At 41.9% G+C, this 27,543-nt stretch overlaps 3 protein-coding genes and 1 non-coding gene across 5 annotated transcripts in view; 3 read left to right on the forward strand and 1 right to left on the reverse strand.

Moving 5' to 3' along the window:
- Positions 1–1,411: 1,411 nt before the first annotated feature.
- Positions 1,412–1,493, forward strand: trnas-gcu (transfer RNA serine (anticodon GCU)). Its single transcript has one exon. It is a non-coding gene; the product is annotated as a tRNA-Ser (tRNA).
- A 1,840-nt stretch (positions 1,494–3,333) lies between these two features.
- Positions 3,334–6,316, reverse strand: LOC111960276 (prefoldin subunit 2). Of its 2 annotated transcripts, XM_023982198.2 has the most exons (5): positions 6,199–6,316; positions 5,421–5,465; positions 5,049–5,137; positions 4,628–4,751; positions 3,334–4,019 (listed from the first exon to the last, which is right to left on the reverse strand). In XM_023982198.2, exons 1-5 carry the CDS (start codon positions 6,277–6,279, stop codon positions 3,840–3,842), a joined length of 519 nt encoding a protein of 172 aa, XP_023837966.1. In that variant the 5' UTR covers positions 6,280–6,316; the 3' UTR covers positions 3,334–3,839. The 2 variants fall into 2 exon arrangements, with proteins under 2 accessions (XP_023837966.1, XP_023837967.1); XM_023982199.2 differs by lacking the exon at positions 5,421–5,465 and having other exon boundaries at positions 6,199–6,306.
- A 21-nt stretch (positions 6,317–6,337) lies between these two features.
- nit1 (nitrilase 1) lies at positions 6,338–9,268 on the forward strand. Its single transcript, XM_023982197.2, has 6 exons — positions 6,338–6,708; positions 7,181–7,417; positions 7,571–7,674; positions 7,769–7,905; positions 8,027–8,152; positions 8,469–9,268. Exons 1-6 carry the CDS (start codon positions 6,611–6,613, stop codon positions 8,736–8,738), a joined length of 972 nt encoding a protein of 323 aa, XP_023837965.1. The 5' UTR covers positions 6,338–6,610; the 3' UTR covers positions 8,739–9,268.
- Positions 9,269–9,560: 292 nt separating this feature from the next.
- Positions 9,561–27,543, forward strand: part of LOC111960386 (H(+)/Cl(-) exchange transporter 3-like) — a 76,354-nt gene continuing 58,371 nt past the window's right edge. Inside the window, 2 exon segments of the mRNA XM_023982359.2 lie at positions 9,561–9,861; positions 15,457–15,649. Coding sequence (XP_023838127.1) covers positions 15,484–15,649 — 166 coding nt within the window. The 5' untranslated portion in view covers positions 9,561–9,861; positions 15,457–15,483.

Raw genomic sequence — 27,543 nt, forward strand, 5'->3', positions numbered from 1 at the left:
GCCATTTCCATCAATTTGCCCCCCCCATTAAAATCCCCACACCACATTACTTCTATCCTGGCCCTCCACCCTCTTCAGCACTTCCAGGTCCAATATCTGACAGGGATTTTAGTAGTTCACTACCACTAGCACCCCTCCACCACCACATATTCCTGTTTAATACCTCTGCCTAGCATACTATAGTGAAGTACTTGTTTTTTGAAGGTGGCACATCACCCCCCTCCCCCTACATCTCTGCACTTTGGTTGTACACCATCCCCACACTTCCCATACTCCCCTCCACACGTCTTTTTCTCTTTACATACTGTTGCCACATGCCCAAACCTCTGGCAGTTAGAACATCTTAAAGGCTTTGGTACATAAGCCCTTACACAATAACTCATATATCCTATGATTACTTTATTTGGCAGTACCTGGTCCTTGAAGTGTAACAGAATAGACATGCTATCTACCCTAACTCCACCCCTTGTTGCTTGCAATCTTTGAACACACTAGAACACCTCCTCTCAAATTGCTAACACTCACAGGCACTCCTGATATCACCCCTTTAATCCACTGCTTCCCTACTTGATCAGTCCAGCTGCTCGACACCACCTTACACTTCCCTATTTGCTTCACTCAGAGCGTTTTCCCTCTGCGCCATGTCCTTACAGAATACCAACAAGTTCCCATCTCTTAACACTTTAGCATTGACAACTTCCCCAATCAACTCTTTGCAGCCATCAACCTTATCGGACTCATCGCCCCAACTCCTCCTTCCTCCCTAAACTTCAGAATCACTTCATGGTTCTCACCTCCGTTCTTCCCTCGCGACTTATCTTGCCCTTCCTCGGCACTTTCTACCTCCGAACTGCCGCTAGCGTTGGAAACTATGTTGCTATCCTCAAACCTCCTTTTCTGCCTCCATAGACTTCTCGCTCCCCTTCAAACCCCTACTCCCTTTCTATCCCACTTTATTTGTGGGATAGAATTCGTACCACTATGCTTCACTTTCACTATCCATCACTATCTCCTACCATCTCTGACCCAATCTCAGCACAGCCGTGCCGAGTAAAGTTTGATTGTTTTTTTWAAATCAAAGATTGATCACTAGCCTCAAGCTCAGACTCGAAGCCTGCTCAAATCCTCCGGCATTTGGAGTAGGGGCACCTGTGATGTTGTGGCGCATGTCTATGCGCTTTTCATATTACCACAAACCCTAGAATAGAAGGGCATATTTGACATATGGAGCATTTATTGTGTTCGTAGCAAACAGCTGGACGTTCAAATATGCTGTGCGGCTAGCTAGCACTTTTTTGAAAATGATATCTTGAATATGATAAACCAATATAGCAAAATTAATAAATAATAAACACTGATTTGTCGTGGATTTGAGATAAATTGTATTTTTGCTTCATCTGTAAACGTAGAGGACGAGGTGGCCGAGTGGTTAAGGCGATGGACTGCTAATCCATTGTGCTCTGCACGCGTGGGTTCGAATCCCATCCTCGTCGGCATATATTTTCCCATCTCACGAATAGTAGTGCTGTAACTAGTTTGAACACTATCTGCCAAATAATCCTTATCCGTGTGTGTAGAAATGAAGACTATCTTGGTCAAAACCACCAGTGCCTTTGCCTCCTATGAAACTATTCTAACGTTACATTAAKACATATGTTGCGAATAAGTATAGCCAAACTATTTACTTCACTAAATTGTGATAGATGTATGAATTATGGATTATATACACAGTACCAAGAGCATGTTCATGTTCCTGTGTACAGTTCCATCACCTACCCTGGACACACAATCCAAACCTTATTTGTATGGGCACTGTATGAACCTCGTTAACGTACCCTTCTAACAGGTACTGGTTCAGGTACTGTATAGTTTACTTGCGCCCGGGGATGGCATGCCATAGCTCTGTTCATGACAGCTGGTAGGTCCTCTGTTCTAAGACTAGTGTATCGGCAGATGTTGTCCAGGTTTGTTTCATGTGGTCTTTCAGGTATTTGTCCACAGTAGAACGAGACTCCTGGCGGCTTGCTAAAGACGCTGTAAACAGTGACCACTGTGAGGATCTGTGTTTATTGCACTATAACCCAATACTACATCACATGTGATATAATATTAGCAACTGTTAGCCTGGGCGCCTGGGTGTCTGTGTGTGTTTGCTGAAAGTAACATTGTGCCCCAGATAGTGTGCTGAGAAGCTGTGGTTAACCTTGAGCGAGAACAGTATGCTTTCTATGCAGGTGCAAATAGCTCAAACAAWGTTACAGAACTTTCTGACCTCAGTCTCCAGGGTGTGGGAGCGTAATTTACACAGCAACAGCGCCGGACACCAAGGAGCGCCAAGAGGCTGGGACCAGTCTGAGTGCCGGCGATAGGCTGAGCAAAGTTTAAACCATGCTCAGCCTCTACTGTGATAGGCCAACAGACGGGTTGGAACTACGTCTATCACCGTATAAGAACAGCTGTTTACTTACATCCTGCCAGTTCTCTGTTCTGCCCTGCAGAGGTGATAGAGAACCCGTATATACAAAAATTGCAGTTACCATTTATCGCTAGAGTTTAATAAAAATACCTAAAGTATATTCGGTGACTCTGAATCACATTTTGTCCTGATACCAGATTTGAATTGACGCAAATCCCTTATACCACCAGCAAACTGATTGTATAATATGACATATTACGCATATACAGCAAAAAGCAGCAGACATCAGAAACCATGTTTACATGTATTTTTTTTTATTCCTAAACATTCACAAAAAAAACGAATTTTCTCCACACAACTACATGGTGATAGATAATGTAGTCTAGGGCTGTGTGCTTCAGATACATTGGGGGCACTTAAGACTATACCAATACATTAGCTGTCAGAAACTGGACGTGTCTGAAATGGCACCCTCAGCAAAAGTAGTGCACTATATAGGGAACAGGCTGCCGTTTGGGACGCTGATTTACATTATCCAGATACTCTGGGCACTGTTTTCCCCCCCTCAAATGCACATAGAAATGTGAGTTATAGATCTGTCATTATCATTGAACGCAAGTCTAAGAAGCAGTAAATCTGTTCTGTGTGCGCGCAATTTCTATGCTCCCTGATCTTAAGTTTCATTTTTTGCATCTTTTAATTTAGGTTTTGTACACCAGCTTCCAACAGCTGGAAATACAATATTTTGGTTATGGAAAAATATATTTCACAGCGGTTTAGATGGTACAATGATTTTCTACACTTGCTTGTTTTGTCACAAACTGAAATTAGGAGAACTACTAGAATTTTTGCAATGAGGAAATGGCGGAGCGATTTCTGCACAGTGCACCTTCAAGAAAGATTGAAATGATACAGTGTGTTGTTATGAATAGTGTTTTACCAATCAGATTGTCATTCCTTTTGCAAGCATTATTTTACAGCATGCCAGAGACAAACCTCTCAAAAACAGAGCCCCCAACAACAGGATCATAATATACATTGAAATATGACTGACAATAGAGTATAAATAAACTTAAAATCAATATATGGTCATCAAGAAGGCATGTCTTTTACAACAATTATCCCGTAAGATTTTGATGAAACACTGTCTCGAGTAAAAGGCGAAAGGCTTGTAATTAAACCAGAGTGTAAGTGAAATGTTGGTTTAAGTTTTGTTGAACTGTAGGTGAAAAGGGATCACATTGATCTGAATTGAATGTTCTGGATAATCTGGCCCTTGTGACATTGGTTTATTATATAATTTATTTCATGCAAGACACACGTCAAACTCTGCCTTTGAAATGCTTTCCAGGATCTGTGCTGACTCGATGCTCGATGGCATTCCGCACAATTTCCTATCGTACTAAAGTCTCTACACACAAAGCTATGAAACTAGAACGCCGGCACCGCCTTTAGACCCGCCCCCATTGGAGGTAGCTGCCGATTTGCCCTGTCCTTCCTCTCCTTCTCCCACCAATCGGATATTGTATTTTTCCCGATACTCCGTGAGCTCCCGGCCTTTTGTCTGCATCTGTGTGTTGAGGGACTCTACAATCTTTGATATCTGTAAGGAAAAGAGAGGGGARAGCAGAATGATAATCATGATGCATGATCAGCAGTGATTTAGTTTTACAAGATAGTATTGCAACAACCTATAGCCTTGGTAATTATGCTAAAGCAAAGACGCACCATAATTAACGTCGATCGTGTGCAGTTGATTATGTGCTGGGTGTCGATGAACGGTAGTGATTTAACATGTAGAATTGTCAGAAAATGAAAATAAAGTAATGGCCAGCATTCTGTCGGAGGCGATAGGACGGCCACCTACTGTTTTTAAGTACACTCGGCCGTCAGTTGCTCTAGTGCTTTTTCTTTATTAAAAACACTTCCAAGTGAGTTTGCCCCCTTGGGAACGTTATGCGACTGGAGTGTTTGGACTGTAGTGTGGCTGGAGTACTTTGGAACCAGAAGGTTAGAGGTTTTCTTCCCCAGTCCAACTATGCTCATGGCCACCACATCATGTACATACTGACAGTTGATATAATAATGGTTTCTTCTCATCAAGCAATCTTATTTTAGGCAGCCCTTTTTACAACAGCAGTCATTACAAAGTGCTTTACAGCAACGCCAGATTATACCCCAAAGAGCAAGCAAACAAAAGCGAAAGCTTACCTGTTCTTTATTGCTTCCCAGAGCTGGTAAGACTTCCTTAACCGTCCTCTCCACGAGCACCCCGCCCACCAGTCGGAAGCACTTCCTGGTTGGATCCACATCTTTTAGGGTCTCGATGACTAGGCTGAGAAAAAAAAGAGGGAAGTTGTGAGAGGAATGTAATAAGAGTGAATATCAAAAAGTTAAGACATGAGGCTCCTCCCGTCGGACCTTTTCCTCCAATGCATTTTGAGAGGGAGGCGAGGAGAGAGGAAATGAGGAATCCAGGGAAGACTTGATTCACCCCACAGTCTCCAAATCTCTCATCTCTAACACCTTACAGACCGATCAAAGATTATTCCTCTCTGTGGCCAAGTCCATAGTTAAGTCAACAGAAGTGAACAGTGAGTGAAATAGGAGCGGTAACTAGTACTGTAGTTACCTGTGCTCGTTGATCTCCATCTCCAGCTCTGCAGCCTTGGAGGCCATGCTGCGCTGTTCTGAGCGCATCCTCTGGAATGCAGCCACAACCTTTTGAACACACCAAATGCATCACATTTAAACATTCTCTCATTATAATATGCCCTTCAGCAAACCCTTTTATACAAAGTGACTGAAAAATCTGGTGACCTGCGGGAAGGCCTGCGTGGGCAACAACTTTAGTCGGTGTCAAAGCTCTCTTACAGTAGTGCATGCATACATACATTTTCGTATCCGGGTCCCTAGTGGGAGTCGAACCCATGATCCTAGCGTTGCAAGCACCATGCTCTACCAACTCAGGGCAGCCACAATACACACAGATTTCTGAACTTACATTGGATTGAACAAAGTTGCAAAAAGCCTCGTTATATAGGCCTACCTGGAAAAGGAAATATTATTAGACCAGTTATTGATTAGCTACAAGTAAATACAATAGTCGTTTATTTGTGATTTGTCAAACTGGCTGTATTACTAATGCGGTTCTGTATGCCACTGGTTGGCAAGGGAGAGCGACGCTAATAGCACGAACAGTGACAGGCAGAAATAGTTTCTCATCTGCTCGACAGCACAACCAATCCCTTCCTTGCAATTCGCCTGAGTATCTTAATGAATACTGATAGAAACCTAGCCGGGCTAACAGATTGCAGTTAGCTAAAATGATTATAAACGCAATGAGGTATTGTGAATACGACTGATATCAGACTTGGCCTCTAAATCATAAAATATCAGTTTTGTGGAAACTAGTAAGAAGCAGACGATGGGAGCGAGCTAGATAGCTAGCTTGCTYACGTTAGCTAGCCAGATGCGTGACTGGCAAGTCCGGGTTTGTATCTCAAAGTCCGCAACTATTAAAAAGCATTTGCTTTGAGGTATTGTGAATACGACTGATATCAGACTTGGCCTCTAAATCATAAAATATCAGTTTTGAGGAAAACACTAGTAAGAAGCAGACGATGGGAGCGAGCTAGATAGCTAGCTTGCTAACGTTAGCTAGCCAGATGCGTGACTGGCAAGTCCGGGTTTGTATCTCAAAGTCCGCAACTATTAAAAAGCATTTGCTAACAACACATGAATATTCTGACAATTAAGGATTTAAAGGAAAGTGGGGATACCTGCTCGGCCGACGGCCCTGATTGTTTCCCCCCGATAATGTTGCTGGGTTTGCTAACCGTGTTGCTACTGTTCGCTGCCATCTTGGAAGGGTGTCGCTAGTGGTGGGGGCTGAGGGCCCAAGGCTGACTATCTTGAGCTGTCTCATGTGATTGCCTGTTAGGAAAACCGTCATCAAAACAACACATGAAGAATGTTGTACTAGCTTGTCTCGTAGTCGTGCAATTTGGCGCCGCAAACACAACGCATGCAGTAGGTAGTTACATTGTTGATGTTAAGATACTTTACTGACTGGATTTTGCATTAACTTGAAATTAAAACAGAGTCCAAAGTACAGCACGAGCAAAGAAGAGACTTATCTGGTGTTGCTCAGTTGGATACAGACAGATTTGTTTTGACACTTGCGTCAAGCCAATGTTCGTGCTCAGGTGCAGTTTAAGAAGAACTCAGGTGAAACATTTACTGGACTGTCATTCGTCTTGGGGCTCGAGCTGCATTGGGGTGCATCAAAGGTAACGACACCAGTCAACCTTTTAACTGACAGCTGAAAGTTGTTTACAATGCATGCGTCTGTTACCATAGCCCATTTTTGGGGGGCAATAGGGGTGAATTGGTTATTCTAAAATGAAAACGTAATGCCTTTAATTCATTTTCTGTCAAGGTGTCACTGACTTGTGAATGTAGGTCAATTAGTAATGTTCAGCTATTATAACTAGCCACATTTTTGACCTCTTACACTAATATTAACCCTTTAGATGCTTGACTTTTTWAAAACTAWGCAAGTCAGTTATGAACAAACTCTTATTTACAATGTTGGCCTAGGAACAGTGGGTTAACTGCCTTGTTCCGGGGCAGAATGACAGATTTTTACCTTGTCAGCTCTGGGATTTGATCTAATAACCTTTCGGTTACTGGCCCAATGCTCTAACCACTAGGCTACCTGCCGCCCCGACTTAATCTAAACTCAAGTGTCTTTCTTTCCAGGATGTCATCATCATCGCCTCATCCAGTGGCAGCGGTGTGCCAGGTGACCGCAACCCCTGACAAGGAGGCCAACTTCACTGCCTGCAAGCGATTGGTGCAGGTGGCAAAAGAGGGTGGAGCCAGCATGGTTTTCCTACCTGAGGGGTTTGACTACATCGGCTCTAGTCGAGAGGAGACCCTGAATCTGTCTGAGAGGCTAACGGGAGACATTATCTCACGCTATACACTGCTCGCCAAGTGAGTACTACTAGCTACTCAGTGTGGTTGTCTATTCTATTCATTTCTATTACATCCTAGTCTAATAACAATTCTTGAATGGGGGACTTCATCTCATCTTGTTCTGTTATTGATTAGTGTTTTTGCAGTTAATCCACATCTGTCCTTCCTTAGGAAGCTGAGCGTGTGGCTCTCTCTTGGAGGGTTTCATGAGAGAGGGCATGACTGGGAGACGGACAGGCGAATCTACAACAGTCACATCATCATAAATGAAAAGGGTATGAACACACACACACACACACACACACACACACACACACACACACACCCACACCCACGCTGAAGTGCTGACACTTTCACTTAACCCTACAGGTGATATAGTGTCCGTATACAGGAAGTCCCACTTGTTTGATGTGGAGCTGCCAGGAAGAGGTGTGTCCTTAAAAGAGAGTGCCTTCACCATACCTGGATCCAGTCTCATTCCTCCAGTCCAAACTCCCATTGGCAAGGTCATTCTATGATTCCACCAATCCTGCTCTCATTGAATTGTTATTGCAACTAACCTCCATCTTTGTACACCAGATTCTTAGATCTACCACCCCAGTATTCTGTCACTGTATTGTGTTCCAGGTGGGACTGGGTATCTGTTATGACCTGAGGTTCCCTGAGCTGTCATTGGCTCTGCTGCGACAGGGGGCGGAGATTCTCACCTACCCGTCAGCGTTTACTGTGGCCACAGGTGCTGCTCATTGGGAGGTGGGATAGATTTTTGCAGAAACACACATCTTCCTCTGTCTTGTACTATAATTTATACTAGCTACTATTTCAAGCACTGCTGTTTTTATGTTTTAATACAAGTTATAACAGTGTTGTTCGAACATGGTCCTGGGGACCCACAGGGTTAGCAGGCTTTTGTTCCAGTCCAATACTTACACACCTGATTCAAATCATAAACTTCATTAGTTGATTCAGGTGCCTTAGTACTGGGCTAGAATCCCTGTGGATCCTACTCTTCAGCACCAGTATTGAAGAATGTGGACCAATATAAAACACGCTGTTCTTCTAACCGCAGGTGTTGCTTCGCGCCAGGGCCATTGAGACCCAGTGCTTTGTCCTTGCCGCAGCCCAAGTGGGCAGTCACCATGAGAAGCGTTCGTCGTACGGCCACGCCCTGGCTGTGGACCCCTGGGGGGTGGTGATGGGGGACTGTGGAGGAGAGAACACAGGCATGGCTCTGCTGGAGATCGACTTGGAGAAGCTCAGGGACACACAGAGAAACATGCCTGTGCAGCAACATCGCAGAGACACTAGCTTCTACTACAGTTTGGGTGGAAAGGACTGACAATCAAAGTGTGTGTCCTAATTCTCCACGCTTTTTCTTGAAGTGTACACTTGTGCACTCCCCCACATAGATTTAACAGCATAGGATTTGTGTAAGCATGTGGCTATTACACCAATCCTATCATTTTTGGGGTACAAGCAAATTTCAGGGAAGAGGGTGGAGAATTGGGACTAAGCACGTTCCTATCAGAAAAAAACACAGGAAGAGCAGATTTACCATGTTAATGATGTCAACGTTGGTATGCTGTATACAACCAGTAGATGGTGATATTGGTATGAGTCTTTTACACTTCTTTTTTCCCCCGCAAATTTATTATCGATGCTGAAATCAAGAAGTTCCCAATCTTTTAAAGATGTGATCGACTTTCTGGCTTTTTGACCTTTCAAATAAGAGAAACTAGATTTTCTAGCCACACTCCAATGTTAGCCATGACCAGAAGATATTCCTCTCTTACCAAATGCATGGGGGATTCCAATGAAGCACTGTATGTGTGTGTTATGATGGATTAAATGAGGACATGGATGAAAGAATCTGTTTAATAATACATTTATTATATAGGTCAAAAATCCTTTGTTGCAAGAAATGTGTCATATGATCTTGTTTGACTTCAAATCTAAACATTGCACTCTGACTATTCCCAATCCAATGTCATAGTTTTGGCTTTTAATGTATAATGTTTTATTGTACTTGATGAAACATTTTAATAATAATGTCAAATCCAGCCTCTTTGCTTCTTCACTCGCTCCTTACGACGGCGGGCGATCAAGAAACCGGATGTTAACGTCACCGGTACAGGATTCCCCCCCCCCCCCCCCCCACTAGACAGTACAGCCACAAAGTCGTTAATATCATGAAAACAAAAAATAACTTCTGGTCTTAATTTAACGTTAGGATTAGTCATAAGGTTAGCAGTGTGGTTACGGTTACGTTTTAAAAAATCGAATCGAAATTGTAGAAATAGGCGGGGTTTATTACTTTATGTATGTATTAACTAGTGACGACCCACAGGAACGGGACAAAAAAAACATGGGGAGAATGTCAAAGATATTTTAGTAAAAACTCTCCGTTTTTACTCAAGAAAAGGATGATTCGGTATGTCCCGGGTGGAATAGGGATTACAAAGGTAAAGTATGTTGCTGGTGCACACCGCGGTGTGATGAGGTTATATTTTACACACTATCGTAACTACCGTTGGCAATTTTAACTGTGAATACAGGTTGCTCATCTCTCCATGCATTATGTTTTAAATCATTTTCACCATAATGATGTTGCACATATTCAGCATATGATGCATTTATAGAGAAGTTTGACAGGTCAGTTATGCATATAATAAGAAATCGCTTTGTGAAATTCATCATGCCAAATGGTGGAGTTGCATCAAAATCGATCAGGCCCCCCCTTAACCAACTGATGTTATGAAGGAGCGCTCGAGCCCCTGCCAGTCGTAGCTTGTTTGTTAGCAAAATTCTAGTTGGCTTTTATATCATACTACGAGACAGTTATTCGCAGATAAATCGTACTTATTTGTGGTTCTAACTAGCTGGCTGCATCTTTTATGTGACATTTAGGATGATGTCATTGTAAGTTAGAACATTTGTTGTATCATCCAGAAACACTGCTGACCTAGCTTTTAAAAAATGTCATAGCACCCCCATGGCATGATATATCAGAAAGGCGCGTGATGACAGATACTGTAGTTGCAGTGGAACTTGGTATTTTCATGCTTATTTAGTGGCCAGGTAGCTTACACAGTAAAACAGAGATACATATAGTTTGTATTGCATGCAGATGTTATGGCATAAATCTATATGGAGGTATTGCATATGGATATTTATTTTTCCTTCCTTTTCACCCATGCATTGTCCTATGTATCACGTGATTATTACCAAACCATAACTATATGAATGGAATGTGTCAGCTTTGTTTTACATGCTGCAAAATATGATGCTAGGGTGAGTATGGGGCATAGATTGGCCTCTGCATGTGAGCAACAGGAAAGAACCTCAGGCCTCACCCACAATTTCTTTGGGTGAAAATTTGCTTTTTTAGGGTAAGTCGATGTCTTTTTCTAGTTTCTGCTCGTATTCATTTGCCCCATGCAGCTACAGGTAACTGCCAAAATAAAGGAAACACCAACATAAAGTGTCCTATTGGGGAATTGGGTCACAACGAGCCAGAACAGATTCAATGCACCTTGGCATAGATTCTACAAGTGTCTGGAACTCTGGTGTCGCATCCCTCCAATATTCTCCCGCAAGAAATTCCATCATTTGGTGTTTTATTGGGGGTGGAAAACGCTGTCTCAGGCACCGCWTCAGAATCTCCCGTAAGTGTTCAGTTGGTGACTGAGACAGCCATGACATATGGCTTACATCGTTTTCATGCTCATCAAACCATTCAGTGACCACTCGTGCCCTGTGGATGAGGGGATTGTCATCCTAAGGGGGCATAGCCATGGTAGGCAAAATAATGGCCTGCTCATAATTTTTATACATGACCCTTAGCATGATGGGATGTTATTGCTTAATAAACTCAGGAACCACACTTGTCTTTTCAGTGCTGCATGATTAAGTTAGTCTTCTGGAGCTCTTGACCAGAGCATCCAGTTGGAGTCCATTGTGCTTGAAGTGGACTGAAATAGGTGCCTGCTGGTACTCTTTATATTATTTAAGTGCAGGGTGGCATTCATAGTATTTAAGAGACAATATTCATGTCCATATTTGGTGTTCCATCTATGACAGTGCTGACATATTATAGAAGAATCATCCGTTTTTAATTCTCACTTCTACAATGTCACAACCCAAGTTCCTGCCCTGTTGCTTCTAGATGGTGTGGCATATTTCTGAAGGCCTAGCCTACATCTTTTTCATTTTTGTTGAATCAGCTCTCGAAGTAAGCACTTCCTATTTTTCTTGAGATGTACCAGGTCTTCCTTTGAAACTTTCTGCTTGGGGATTGGGGATAGGCAGCGCTGTCTGAGGAGGGTGCTTCACCATTATGGTCTGATTCCTAGAATATGCAGCAWAATGCAAGCTTATAGCGCTTGACATTTTATTTAAGGTTTCTCACAACTTGCAATTGAACAGTTTTGCATTATAAGGCTATATCCTTGATTATTACAGTAGGTAGGGGAGGTATAGTAGTTAAAAAAAAAAAAAAAAGTTATTGCTTTTATTTTGTTTGGAGGTGCGTCAAGTCAACCTGTAGTGTTGGCAGTGGGGACTATGCCTTACAGGAGATGTGATCATATCACTGAGGGACAGGCAAAACGCTGAATCATATCCCAGCAACAGTCTCCCCTGGCAACACTTAGCTCCTTGACTACTGACAGAAGAGGACRGCTTTCTCTCCTACTCTATAAGTTGTAGGAGATGGCAATAATGCTGTTGCCATTCAAACACATGTGTTCTACACACCTCACTCCTCTCACACATTCTAAAATGTCAGAGTGAAAATTGATAAGGAACAATTATCCATTGTAGCAGGGTTGGGGGCAGTTCCATTTAAATTCCAGTCAATTCACGAAGAACACTGAAATTCCAATTATCTTCACAGCTTTTCAATAAATATTTTTTTTATTGGAATTTGGTTTACTTTCCGAATTAAAATGGAATTGACCCCATCACTGCATTTTAGTAGCTGTTTTATAAAGTRATCATCCTGTCAACTTTAACCTAATGCTGTATTTGTTCTGATACGAGATCAAAAGCTTAGCCTAAGTGTGCAGTAGGCAACTTCATGTACCTGACATCTGTTGGATTGAAGTCTATAAAGATACTTCGCCAATTTATGATTGATCATTTCATACCCTATTGGTTTGTCATGTTAGGCTGGTTCTGAGACTCCCCTGGGAATGTTCATTTCACTATTGGCTCTTATTGGGCTGTTGTAAACTAAAAACCTTCCCTCTGTTGATAATGAAGCCTGAAGGTTGTTTAATTTACCAAAAATGTTCACGACTTTACCTCAACCTTGTGAAAAGGTGAGAGGAACAAACATGCGCCTCTCCAGACTGGGTAGGAACAGACAGTTCCATGTGAAAATGTAACAAGATTTAAATTACTAACATATGTCATACGGTACAAGTCAAAATTATGAACACACACTCATTCAAGGGTTTTTCTTTGTTTTTACAATTTTCTACATTGTAGAATAGTAGTGACGACATCAAAACTATGAAATAACATGTATGGAATCTTGTAACCAAAAAAATTGTTAAACAAATCAAAATATATTTTAGATTCTTCAAAGTAGCCACCCTTTGCCTTGATGACAGCTTTGCACACTCTTGGCATTCTCTCAACTAGCGTCTAAAACAAACAGAATTTAATTTCATGCTTTGATTTGATACAGCTCAAATTGATTTCTTCATTCAAGGTGAGAGGGAGTTGTTAGCCTAGTGGTCCAGACTGTTGGTGTATTGGCATGACAACAATAGAAAAGAGTAGGTTACTGTATATAAAGTTTTGGGACCAGGCTAGTGAAATGTAGGCTCTCTGGTGTGTTTCTTCCTCCATAGACACCTATGTCTCACAACGTGTTCACAGAGGTGTGTCTGCAATGATTATACTTGAATGAAACATGAGCTGTAGTGACATCAGTTAAACTATCATGTCCTTTTGCTTTCATTGTTGAATGTTGATGAGTGCAAATGATCTGGATTAGGCCTAGGAGGACTTCTGACTCTTTCTTCCTGTCATAATGAGTTTGTGACTTGCATCTGTATATGTCCAAGTTAGCATTACTCATTGTGTATTTATTACTTAAAAAAAAAAAAAATCTAATATTTCTCTATTTTCTTTCTCTCTGCATTGTTGGGAAGGGCCTGTAATTAAGCATTTCACTGTTAGTCTGCACCTGTTGTTTACAAAGCATGTGACATAACATTTGATTAGATTTTAATTTCTGTTTAAAGAGAGAGGATACTAGACTATATCTAATCTCCCCAGAAGAGTCAGTGATACCACTGCCAGCTTAAAATAAGTTATCAGAACAATACATTTAATAGAMGATTAGGCCTATAGTCAGTTACTCTACCCAGACTTTATCCCTCAGGCTCTCTGGCTGTTACTTGGTGACTCGTCTACAGATGAAATCAATTGCTGCCTGCCTTTTGATTTCATATGGTTCACTTTTGGATTAATTTAGTTCTTCATTGCACTGGGTCTGGTTGGGATGATGATACACTACATAGTTCTATTAAATATAAACATATCGTTAGCTCAACCTGCTTCCATTTCAAATCATAGGCCTAGCTTGTTTTACCACATGGGAAAAGATCACGTCTCGCTAGATAAGACCAGAAACCATTGTTAGAAGAATCATTAACCTGCGTATTCACAGTCATATAGGCTAGCTAGTGGAAAAAGATCACATCTTGCTGCATTAGACCAGAAACCATTGTTTCGAAGAATCATTAACCTGCTTATTCAGTCAGATAGGATAGCTACTATCTTTGATGATCTCGGTCAGATGTTGGTGTATCAGCCCTTCCTCTCTGGTTCTCTACTAACTCATCAGATACACTGTTGCTACTGTTTATTAACTGTGACTTTATTCCTAGTTATATGTACATATTTACCTAGTACCCCTGCACCTCGACTCTGTACTGGWTCCACGTGTATATAGGCAAGTTATCGTTACTCATTGTGTATCTATTATTACTTTTATTATTACGTGTTTTACTTTTCTATTTCTTTCTCTTTTCTTTCTCTGCATTGTTGGGAAGGGCCCGTAAGTAAGCATTTCACTGTTCGTCTACACCTGCTGTTTACCAAGCATGTGATGAATACATTTTGATTTTATTTCTGATCAGGAAGGTGTTTTCCCCTGCCAACACTAGGGGGCACAATAGTGAAGTTACTGTGCTTTAGGAGTGTTGTTCAAAGCCAGCTTCACATCAGTGGACAGGATGTATCCACTCCTGTTCATGTGTGTGTCACTCTGTTCATCCTAATCCCCAATCTAAAAATAGGACCACACACTCCTGGCTGGTTCTTCCCACACAGAAATGTTTTGTTTGCATTCATGTGTTTCCACAAAACAGATGCAGCAAAAATGCCCCACATAACTGATGGACTGGAGAGGTATAAATCTTTCAAATAGGAATCGATATCTCCATCTGAGGGGGGACCATATAAACAAAGGAACAAACACAAAAAGACAGAGTTCAGATTGGGACAGAGAGGTGTCGTGCACAACATGCAGGGCATACAGACTCATCACTCCTATCTAGATCACACTCCGACAAACAGACAGATGGAGGTAATGAGATGCATGGGCATAGTGATGCATGGGCATAGTGATGCATGGGCATAGTGATGCATGGGCATAGTGATGCATGGGCATAGTGATGCATGGGCATAGTGATGCATGGGCATAGTGATGCATGGGCATAGTGATGCATGGGCATAGTGATGCATAATGAAATGTCTGGGTCTGACGGCTCACACTCATGTCTCCTAATGACCTCCGCCCCTTCCTCCTTCCGTCACCAACTAGAAACAACCCTGCACTGAGGTTGGTACCAGGTTCGGAGTCAGACCTAATCTGAAACAGAAACCTTTACCAGACTCGGCCCTCTGGTTCCAACTTCCTAATCAGCCAGCCTGTGGACTTCCTTGTCTGCCTGAGTGTGTGTGTGTGTGTGTCAGCTACAATAGCATCGCCACAGTGCCCTACCCTGTGATCTGAGTTTGTGTGTGTTCTCTCCACTCAGGCCACTGCGTGTGTAGCGCGTAGCTAAATGGAGTCGGAGCAGCTCTTCAACAGGAACGGCTACTACAGGAACGGCTACAACAGTATCACCAGRGCCAGCAGCGACGAGGAGCTGCTGGATGGCACAGGGGTTGTCATGGACTTCCACACCTCCGAGGATGACAACCTTCTGGATGGAGACACCACCTCACCAGGTAGGCCCACTGCTAATCGCTGCTGACTACGCCATCAGACCCCCACAACCGCCCATGACGCTGGGTTGCTGTTCCTAACGGAGAGAGGGTCTGGCTGGGCTGATTTGTTCAGATAAAGAGGGTCTGTTCCAGGCCGGAAGCTGTGGGTCCATCCATGGATGGATGTTGTGAGCTGTGTTGTTGTGACTGTACTTCGTATCCTGGCCAGCTTGCCAAATCTGCACTGATGATCCCACTCAATGCTGCCTTGCCCGTTGGGTCGCTCACTACCCTGGCTGTGATGTGACATATTGCCCTGCCCCTGCCTGCTGCTGTGCTGTTGATTTATACCCCCCCCTTGTTTCAGCTCCCAACATACACCCATCAACCATCTCCATCCATCCATGCCACCTGATCCCAAACCATCCTCCATCAGATGTCTCCTGCCTGCTGTCTCATCTCCATACCAGCGATTGGTGGTTGCAAGCTTACCCGCCATCTTGTTTTTGTTTTATGCTTACAGCCTAGTCCATATTAGCCTGGTCCCGGATCAACAAACATGTTTTTGCATGACAACGGCCATAGGACTGGGCTAATATAGTACTCTATTCATTGTGCTTCACTTCCTGTTTACTTTGTGGTCGTGACTTGTGGCGTWACATTTTGCAGTGTTTATGGTTGTGCTGCTATTGACCTTATTTGCTGCTTTTATAGGTTTTCCTGCTTGTTTCCTGTTGCTGCCTGCTGGCCTGATGCTTGATTTGCTGAGTCATGTCTTGTTACCGTAGTTACACTGGCTTCCTGCTGCTGCTCTAGGTTTGGGTTCTAGTAGCTGATCAAAAGAGAAACAACTCCCTCATATCTGAAATGATGCTTGATATGATAGTCCCAGAGAAACAACTCCCTCGTGTATCTGTGCTATGATGTTTTAATATGACAAGTCCCAGAGAAACAACTCCCTCATGTATCTGTGCTATGATGTTTTAATATGACAAGTCCCAGAGAAACAACTCCCTCCTATCTGATATGTTCAATATGACAAATCACAGAGAAACGACTCCCTCAACTCCCTTAATATGACAAGTCACAGTTGGCTGCAGTGACAGTGCAAGCTTCCCTAATTACTATTCACAATCTGAAGGTCTTTTTAAGTGAAATTGAATCGAAAGCTAAGCTACCTCATGAACTTATTTCAGGGTTTTTGTGTGACAATTTTAAGTGCGTCTGAACTGAATATGTGAGTCTGAAAGAAGGATTATAAATGGATTACCGGTATTAAACCTCTTCTGGATAGGACCCTTCATCTCAATTTCTGCCTAAAATGACATACCCAAKTCTAACTGCCTGTAGCTCAGGACCTGAAGCAAGGATATGCATATTCTTGATACTATTTGAAAGGAAACACTTTGAAGTTTGATGAGATGTGAAATTAATGTAGGCGAATATAACACAATAGATCTATCTGGTAAAAGATTAAACAAACAAACAAAAAATCTATTTAGATTTTTGTTGCATCATCTTTGAAATGCAAAAMAAAGGCCATACATTGAAATAGGAAGCTGTCAAGTTTAGGGAGTAATGGATTAGAAAACGTTACCAGCAAAAATATTGTAATCAGATTACAGCGTGGTTAAATGTGGAAGACACATTTCAGTTGAAGGCATTCAGTTGTACAACTGACGAGGTATTAGAGGTCGACCGATTATGATTTTTTTCAACGCCGATACCGATTTTATTGGAGGACCAAAAAAAGCCGATACCAATTCAATCGGCCAATTTATCATTATTTTTTATATATTTGTAATAATGACCATTAAAACAATACTGAATMAACACTTATTTTATCCGAATATAATACGTAAATAAAATCAATTTAGTCTCAAATAAATAATGAAATATGTTCAATTTGGTTTAAATAATGCAAAAACAGTGTTGGAGAAGAAAGTAAAAGTGCAGTACGTGCCATGTAAAAAAAAAAAGCTAATGTTTAAGTTCCTTGCTCAGAACACAAGAACATTTGAAAGCTGGTGGTTCCTTTTAACATGAGTCTTCAATATTCCCAGTTAAGAAGTTTTAGGTTGTAGTTATTATAGGAATTATGATGCGGCGACTATTTCTCGCTGTACCATTTGTATTTCATATACCTTTGACTATTGGATGTTCTTATAGGCACTATAGTATTGCCAGCCTAATCTCYMGAGTTGATAGGCTTGAAGTCATAAACAGCGCTGTGCATCAAGCATTGCTAAGAGCTGCTGGKAAACGCAGTAAAGTGCTGTTTGAATGAATGCTTACGAGCCTGTTGCTGCCTACCACCGCTCAGTCAGACTGCTATATCAAATCATAGACTTAATTATAATAAACACACAGAAATACGAGCCTTAGGTCATTAATATGGTCAAATCCGGAAACTKATTTTGAAAACAAAACGTTTATTCTTTCAGTGAAATACGGAACCGTTCTGTATTTTATAGAATGGGGGGTAYGTCTAAATATTGCTGTTACATTGCACAACCTTCAATGTTATGTCATAATTATTTACAAATCTGGCAAATTAATTACGGTCTTTGTTAGGAAGAAATGGTCTTCACACAGTTCWCAAGGAGCCAGGTGGCCCAAACTGCTGCATATACCCTGACTCTGCTTGCACTGAACGCAAGGGAAGTGACACAATTTCCCTAGTTAATATTAACTAGTAACCATGAACATCAATGCCTTTCTTAAAATCAATACACAGAAGTATATATTTTTAAACCTGCATATTTAGCTAAAAGAAATCCAGGTTAGCAMGCAATATTAACCAGGTGAAATTGTGTCACTTCTCTTGCGTTCATGTTTCATTATTTATTTGAGGCTAAATTGATTTTATTGATGTATTATATTAAGTTAAAATAAGTGTTCATTCAGTATTGTTGTAATTGTCAAAATTACAAAAAAAATAAAAAAATAGTTAGATTAATCGCTATCGGCTTTTTTGGTCCTCCAATAATCGGTATCGGCGTTGAAAAATCATAATTGGTCGACCTCTAATATCTACATAGCGCTGATGTGAATCACACTGCTGCTCTCTCATTTAGCTATTTGCGCCTTACGGATTGTGGCTGATGTGGATGGCTCTTCACAAATCTAAATGTGTATTTGAACCTAAACAATGGTTGAATTCAAGAAGTTTAAGGTGCCTATCAATCATTGTTTTTGAAACCACTGGACAGCCAGTGAAACATGCGTACTTGCTACAGCTGCATAATGCGGATCCAAGCCTGTGGAATAAAAGTTGGGCTTTTATTGCTAAATCTAATTCATGCTGATAAAAAAATCCATAGGCCTAATGGACACATGCTCAAACTTGCACACTTTTGATAGACTTAAAGGAGCAATCTGTAGTTGCTCTATACATACATGCATACATACATACATACACGCTACCGGTCAAAAGTTTTAGAACACCTACTCATTCAAGGGTTTATCTTTTATTTTTACTATTTTCTACATTGTAGAATAATAGTGATGACATCAACACTATGAAATAACACACATGAAATCATGTAGTAACCAAAAAAGTGTTAAAATATATTTTGATTTGTTTATTTGAGATTCTTCAAATAGCCKCCCTTTGCCTTGATGACAGCTTTGCACACTTGGTATTCTCTCAACCAGCTTAACCTGGAATGCTTTTCCAACAGTCTTGAAGGAGTTCCTACATATGCTGAGAACTTGTTGACTGCTTTTCCTTCACTCTGCGGTCTAACTCATCCCAAACCATCTCAATTTGGTTGAAGTCTGGGGATTGTGAAGGCCAGCTCGTCTGATGCAGCACTCCATCATTCTCCTTGGTAAAATAGCCCTTACACAGCCTGGAGGTGTGTTGGGTCATTGTCCTGTTGAAAAACAAATGACAGTCCCACTAAGCCCAAACCAGATGGGATTGCATATCGCTGCAGAATGCTGTGGTAGCCATGCTGGTTAAGTGTGCCTTGAATTTGAAATAAATCACAGTGTCACCAGCAAAGCACACCATAACACCCCTTACTCCATGCTTTATGGTGGGAAATACACATGCGGAGATCATCCGTTTACTTTTTCAGTTTTGAGAAAGGTTTGTAGAAGATAACGAACCGCTGTGTAATGTAAACTACTGTGCGTCCTGTTTGCTTTCCCCTTGAGAATGAACACTGTTGCCCACAGCTCTAGCATGATGGTTGTTTGTCGTACAAAGGGCYTTCACATACTACTGTAAAGCCCAGCTCATTGGCTATCTAGTTAGCTATGTTTCAAAACGATAGGTGGTCATTGGACCATGACACACTCAATCAAGTGAACACGCTCGTCTCATTGGTGCGTAATGATGGCTTACCTTCATGGGCTAATTGACATGTTGTGTAGCCAATACGTAATGTAGAATGTTGAAACAAGTTTGGTTGCCTTCTAGAGTGTCTGAGGATTGCACAGAAACCGAACTTGACCGGGTTAACTTATTTTGGCCTCAAATCCCATTAACGGGATCGAMTTGACAACAGCCAGTGAAACTGKCGGGCGCCAAATTCAAACAGAAATCTCATAATTAAAATTCCTCAAACATACAAGTATCACACACCATTTTAAAGATAAACTTCTCGTTAATCCAGCCACAGTGTCTGATTTCAAAAAGGCATTACGACGAAAGCACACCTTGCGATTATATATGTTAAGTCAGCACCTAGTCACAGAAAAACACAGACATTTTTCCAGCCAAAGAGAGGAGTCACAAAAAGAAGAAATAGAGATAAAATGAATCACTAACCTTTGATCTTCATCAGATGACACTCATAGGACTTCATGTTACACAATACATGTATGTTTTGTTCGATAAAGTTCATATTTATATCCAAACATCTCAGTTTATGTTCAGTAATGTTTTGCTTCCAAAACATCTGGTGATTTTGCAGAGAGCCACATCAATTTACAGAAATACTCATCATAAATGTTGATGAAAATACAAGCGTTATACATGGAATTATAGATATACTTCTCCTTAATGCAACCGCTGTGTCAGATTTCAAAAAAGCTTTACGGAAAAAGCACACCATGCAATAATCGGAGTACAGCGCTCATAGACCAAAACAAGCCAAACAGATACCCGCCATGTTGTSGAGTCAACAGAAGTCAGAAATAGCATTATAAATATTCACTTACCTTTGATGATCTTCATCAGAATGCACTCCCAGGAATCCCAGTTCCACAATAAATGTTTGTTTTGTTCGATAAAGTCCATKATTTATGTCCAAATACCTCCTTTTTGTTCGCACGTTTAGTTCACAATTCCAAATTCACGATGCGCAGGCCAGARGAAAAGTCAAAAAGTTATATTACAGTTCGTAGAAACATGTCAWACGATGTATAGAATCAATCTTTAGGATGTTTTTAACATAAATCTTCAATGTTTCAACCGGAGACCTCCTTTGTCTTTAGAAAGGAAAAGGAACGCAGCTACCTCTCACGGGCGTGCACCTGACTGAGCTCATGGCACTCTGCCAGACACCTGGTTGAAACGGCTCTTATTCTCTCCTCCTTCGCAGTAGAAGCCTGAAACAAGGTTCTAAAGACTGTTGACATCTAGTGGAAGCCTTAGGAAGTGCAATATGACCCCATAGACACTTTATATTGGATAGGCAAAGACTTGAAAACCTACAAACCTCAGATTTCCCACTTCCTGGTTGGATTTATTCTCAGGTTTTTGCCTGCCATATGAGTTCTGTTATACTCACAGACATCATTCAAACAGTTTTAGAAACTTCAGAGTGTTTTCTATCCAAATATACTAATTATATGCATATTCTAGCTTTTGGGCCTGAGTAGCAGGCAGTTTACTCTGGGCACCTTTTCATCCAAGCTACTCAATACTGCCCCTTAAGTTAAACAATAGCATGTTTTTTTCTCTTGCTGTAATAGCTACTGTAAATTGGACACAGCAGTTAGATTAATATGTCTATGTCCTGGAAAGTTGGCTGTTGTTTACAACGGCATTCTAGTCACATATCGTATATCGAGCAACAACTGTCCCAATTTCGGGACACTGATCCAGTGAGGTTTTAAAGTACATTTATCAAACCATGGATGTAAGGAGAGGCCAATGAAAACCAAAATAATGACAGCCTTTTGTCTTGTTTATGTTGATTGAGTCTGATTGGATGTAATACTAGTCGAAACTAGTTTTTAAAATGTTTAWAATCTAATTGAAGTTGTGCTTAGGGGCACACAGTGCTTGACATATTTACTCTTCTGCACAATACTCCTTATCCACTGTCTCACCAGTGTGTACAAGCGCAGAGTTCCTCCTGTGTTTAAATGTTTGTGTGTGCGTGCGTGCGCCTCTGAAAGCAGTTATGAATTGCTGAGTACAGGGCTAGTTTTTCTCATATTAAGCTCCCCCACAGAGTCCAGAAGTAAATGAAGATGTGTAGCCAGAGAATGGACCGGCACTAACGCTACTGCTAATACTGCACAATGTGTGAATACCAAAATGTAGCCTAAAGCCTGTTTTGCTGCCTGCCTGGGCGCCAGTGTGTTTCTACTTCTTTTTAGCGGACTTCTCGTCATATTTCCAAGCATGTCAATGAACGGATGTAGCAGTTGAATGTTGAAACGCTTGGGAAACCAGGTTAGTGAGTCTGAATGCTTTAATGCAACATTGTTGGAGCCTCAGGGCATGTTAAGGCTACATTGCTTCTTTCTGGGAGTCCTCACAGCCAGCTAACTAGGAAATGTTATGTCAAACTAGTGCACTCTGCTGTAACCTTCCATAACTTGGTTAGGCCATGTGGATATGTTTTTCTTTAGTGTTACTGGAGACCAGAGACCATTGATAATTAATGACCCAGTGGAGACTGGCTATATAGTAGTACTGAGTGAGGGTGACCAGGTTTTGTTTAGTAGGACACAGAGAAAGCATGCCAAGGCGGGCCATTGTGTGTCTGTGTGTAAAGGGAAATTTCCGGTGAACCAAAAGGAGAGCAGTTGTTGATAACATCAGTCAGAATCCAATCTTGTTTATTTAACAGTTGCAACAGGGAGACACCTCCAGAGCAGAAGCAGAAACAAATTGTAACGGGCCTTCTCTGAGAATACCCTTCTTATTAATCACACAGCACCTAATGTTCTGTAAACATCAGCCGAGAGGCTTGTAGGATGTCACAACATCAGCTGCTACAGAATCACATAGTGTCACAGATACATTATCAGTGAACCCTTGACTCAGTCTGGAGTCTAACTTTAGCCATAACATTCAACACTGGCAGACATTTGATACTGGCAGTTACACAGGTCAAAGGTAGAACATCAGTACTTTGTTACAAGATAATTATAGAAAACTACTTAACCATGTATGTTTTAAGTACCATATTTAATAAAGTCCTGTTTCCCTTCCCCCTAGGGAATGAGTATGAGTTGGGTTACAAGGTCACTCTCAGTAATCTCTTCCCAATCAGTGGTCTCCATTCTCCAAGTCTGCAAACTTTCTCAGTGAACCTAGGTGTAAGCTACTGCCTGTAGGTTTATCCACGTGTTACTAAGTAACAGGCTACTCAAGTCAGTGTTCATACACATGCCCACATGTTATATACAAAAGTATGTGGACACCTGCTCGTCATCTCATTCCAAAATAATGGGCTTTAATATGGAGTTGGTCCCCCCCTTTGCTGCTATAACAGCCTCCAGTCTTCTGGGAAAGATTTCCACTAGAACATTGTTGCGGGGAGTTGCTTCCATTCAGCCACAGGCACAAGTTAGGTTGGGCACTGATYTTGGGCGATTAGGCCTGGCTCGCAGTCGGCGTTCCAATTCATCCCAAAGGTGTTTTGATGGGGTTGAGGTCAGYGCTCTGTTCAGACCAGTCATGTTCTTCAATCAATCAATCAATCAAATTAATTTATAAAGCCCTTCTTACATCAGCTGATGTCTCCCAGATGCTGTACAGAAACCCAGCCTAAAACCCCAAACAGCAAGCAATGCAGGTGTAGAAGTACGGTGGCTAGGAAAAACTCCCTAGAAAGGCCAGAACCTAGGAAGAAACCTAGAGAGGAACCAGGCTATGAGGGGTGGCCAGTCTTCTTCTGGCTGTGCCGGGTGGAGATTTATAACAGAACATGGCCAAAATGTTCATAGATGACCAGCAGGGTCAAATAATAATAATAATAATCACAGTGGTTGTAGAAGGTGCAACAGGTCAGCACCTCAGGAGTAAATGTCAGTTGGCTTCGACACCGATCTCGACAAACCATAGGCTGAAACAGGAAAGGGACTTCCCCAAACTGTTGCCACAAAGTTGGAAGCACAGAATAGTCTAGAATGTCATTGTATGCTGTAGCATTAAGATTTCCATTTTACTAGAACTAAGGGGCCTAGCCCGAACCATGAAAAACAGCCCCAGACCATTATTCGTCTTCCACCAAACTTGACAGTTGGCACTATGCATTTGGGCAGGTAGCGTTCTCCTGGCATCCGCCAAACCCAGATTCATCTGTCAGACTCCAGAGAACGCGCTTCTACTGCTCCAGAGTCCAATGGTGGCGAGCTTTACACCACTCCAGCCGACACTTGGCATTGCGCATAGTGATCTTAGGCTTGTGTGCGGCTGCTCGGCCATGGAAACCCATTTCATGAAGCTCCCGACGAACAGTACTTGTGCTGACGTTGCTTCCATAGGCAGTTTGGAACTCTAGTGAGTGTTGTAAACGAGGACAGACGAGTTTAATGCTCTCCAGCACTCGGCGGTCCCATTCTGTGAGCTTGTGTGGCCTACCACTTCGTGGCTGAGCCGTTGTTGCTCCTAGATGTTTCCACTTCACAGTAACAGCACGTACAGTTGACCAGGGCAGCCCTAGCAGGGCAGAAATTTGAAGAGCTGCTTTTTTGCAAAGGTGTGCATCCTATAACAGTGTCACGTTGAAAGTCACTGAGCACTTCAGTACGGGGCATTCTACTGCCAATGTTTGCCTTTCAGTGTCCCTGTGTAAGAATTTCCACAACACTCCATAGTCAATCTTAAATGAATCATTGTTTATTGCCAGCGCGCTGGAGAGGTTTCAACCAACTCAATGCACCATAGTACACATGTCAATCAGGAGCTCTGCCTGGGTAGTCCCAGCAGTTGCCTTATATACGGCTATACACAGACAAGTTATATTTGCATGATTTAGCATTAATCATTACCGGTTTGTTTCATTCATGTGACCGACCAATACTGGTTCATAACATGTAACAGACCAATACCTCACAAGGCTTCTTCTCTCTAAGCTGAGACCCTGAAACTGAGAAATCTTTCGTTCTCAAAACAAGGTGCCTAGTTGCAATCCATGAAGTGTAAATGCCGGTATCTGTCAGGATTGTGCCTGTAGGTTAAGCTGCCTTTCTGTGTGTCTCGTGCTATTTATATGCACTGTGTGTTGGGGGTGGAAGTGGACCCTTGTCTGGCCCACCTTGTGTGCTGTGTCAGGCAGACGTGGGAATGTTCTTTAGTGGAACACAATGGAACTACCTGATCCAGGCTTAGAACAGAGGAATTACATATTGGAACTGTGGAGATAGAACATATTTGGTTCTGGAMTGCTGGTTCATCTGATTTCTAGAACCCTGGTGCCACGTTAACTTTGTACTCTCTTTTGGGATTTACTTCCAAACTCCAGATGGTTGATATCGCCTYTGCCATCGCCTAGCAACAGGAACATTGCTAAAAGGTAGGGGCTTCCTTGGTTGTTTGTTTGGTTTGATGTTGCCAGCACAGCAGTCAAAATGTCATCTTTCTTAATAATAACAAGTCATAGTGTGAKTATACATTTCAGGTGCAGTGCTCTCTAGTGACTGATTTTGATAGAGCTGCTTCAGTTTTGCAGTGTGACAGTTTCACTCATGTGCACACTCATTGCCAAATGTGGCAGTGCTCTGCCTTCAAAGTATTCACACCCCTTGASTTTTTTCACATTTTGTTGTGCTACAGCCTTAAAATGATTTAAATGTAGATGTTGTGTCACTGTCATTCACACAATACCCCATAATGTCAAAGTGGAATTATGTTTTTTGAATTTTTGAGCATGGTGAAGTTATTAATTGCACTTTAAAAAAAAATGTATTTCACCTTTTATTTCACCAGGTAGGCTAGTTCAGAACAAGTTCTCATTTACAACTGCGACCTGGCCAAGATAAAGCAACAGAGTTGCACATGGAATAAACAAACACAGAAGAAAAAAAGTCTATATACAGTGTGTGCAAATGAGGTAAGATGAGGGAGGTAAGGTAATAAATAGGCCATAGTGGTGAAATAATTACAATTTAGCAATTAAACACTGGAGTGATAGATGTGCAGAAGATGAATGTGCAAGTAGAGATACTGGGGTGCAAAGGAGCAAAAATAAATAACAGTATGGGGATGAGGTAGTTGGATGGGTTATTTACAGATGGGCAATGTACAGGTGCAGTGATCTGTGAGCTGCTCTGACAGCTGGTGCTTAAAGTTAGTGAGGGAGATATGAGTCTCCAGCTTCAGTGATTATTTTTTTGTTTTTTTGTTGCAATTTGTTCCAGTCATTGGCAGCAGAGAACTGGAAGGAAAGGCGGCCAAAGGAGCAGTTGGTTTTGGGGGTGACAAGTGAAATATACCTGCTCGTGCTACGGGTGGGTGCTTCTATGGTGACCAGTGAGCTGAGATAAGGCGGGGTTTATCTAGCAAAGACTTACAGATGACCTGGAGCCAGTGGGTTTGGCGACGAATATGAAGCGAGGGCCAGCCAACGAGAGCATACAGGTCGCAGTGGTGGGTAGTATATGGGGCTTTGGTGACAAAACAGATGGCACTGTGATAGACTGCATCCAATTTGCTGAGTAGAGTGTTGGAGGCTATTTTGTAAATGACATCTTTGGGGATCTCAGACGATATGAAAGAGAGGTTGAACAGGCTAGTAATATGGGTTGCAACAATTTCGGCTGATAATTTTAGAAAGAGAGGGTCCTGATTGTCTAGCCCTGCTGGTTTGTAGGGGTCCAGATTTTGCAGCTCTTTCAGAACATCAGCTATCTGGATTTGGGTGAAGGAGAAATAGGGGAGGCTTGGGCAAGTTGCTGTGGGGGGTGGAGGGCTGTTGACCAGGTTAGGGTTAGCCAGGTGGAAAGCATGGCTAGCTGTAGAGAAATGCTTATTGAAATTCTCGATTATTGTGGATTTATTGGTGGTGACAGTGTTTCCTAGCCTCAGTGCAGTGGGTAGCTGGGAGGAGGTGCTCTTATTCTCCATGGACTTTACAGTGTGCCAGAACTTTTTGGAGTTTGCTGCAGGATGCAAATTTCTGTTTAAAAAAAGCTAGATTGGTTCCTATCTTCCCTGAAAAGTTGCATATTGCGGGGGCTAGTTGATGCTAATGCCGTACGCCACAGGATGTTTTTGTGCTGGTCAAGGGCAGTCAGGTCTGGAGTGAACCAAGGGCTTTATCTGTTCCTGGTTCTACATTTTTTGAATGGGGCATGCTTATTTAAGATTTTGAGGAAAGCACTTTTTKAAGAATAACCAGGCATCTTCTACTGACGGAATGAAGTCAATATCCTTCCAGGATGCCCGGGCCAGGTCGATTAGAAAGGCCTGCTCGCTGAAGTGTTTTAGGTGTATCAATACACCCAGTCACTACACTAGACTAATGACTTTCCTAGTTAAAACTTCTTATGGCTGCAATCCCGTTAACGGGATCGATATGACAACAGCCAGTGAAAGTGCAGGGCGCCAAATTCAAACAACAGAAATCTCATAATTAAAATTCCTCAAACATACATGTATCTTATACCATTTTAAAGTTCATCTTGTTGTTAATCCCACCAAAGTGTCCGATTTCAAATAGGCTTTTCAGCGAAAGCACCACAAATGATTATGTTAGGTCACCGCAAAATCACAGACAAAC

Source organism: Salvelinus sp. IW2-2015, linkage group LG37 (genome assembly GCF_002910315.2).
Source record: "Salvelinus sp. IW2-2015 linkage group LG37, ASM291031v2, whole genome shotgun sequence".
Classification (NCBI taxonomy): Eukaryota; Metazoa; Chordata; class Actinopteri; order Salmoniformes; family Salmonidae; genus Salvelinus; species Salvelinus sp. IW2-2015.

Coding starts and splice junctions, on each gene's coding strand:
- LOC111960276 (XM_023982198.2), bottom strand. CDS start 6,279: ATGGCAGCGAACAGTAGCAACACGGTTAGCAAACCCAGCAACATTATC. Junction 5,138..5,420: donor GCAACTTTGTTCAATCCAAT/GTAAGTTCAGAA, acceptor TGTGTTCAAAAG/GTTGTGGCTGCATTCCAGAG. Junction 4,020..4,627: donor TGGGAAGCAATAAAGAACAG/GTAAGCTTTCGC, acceptor TTTTCCTTACAG/ATATCAAAGATTGTAGAGTC.
- nit1 (XM_023982197.2), top strand. CDS start 6,611: ATGTTCGTGCTCAGGTGCAGTTTAAGAAGAACTCAGGTGAAACATTTA. Junction 6,709..7,180: donor TGCATTGGGGTGCATCAAAG/GTAACGACACCA, acceptor CTTTCTTTCCAG/GATGTCATCATCATCGCCTC. Junction 8,153..8,468: donor CAGGTGCTGCTCATTGGGAG/GTGGGATAGATT, acceptor TTCTAACCGCAG/GTGTTGCTTCGCGCCAGGGC.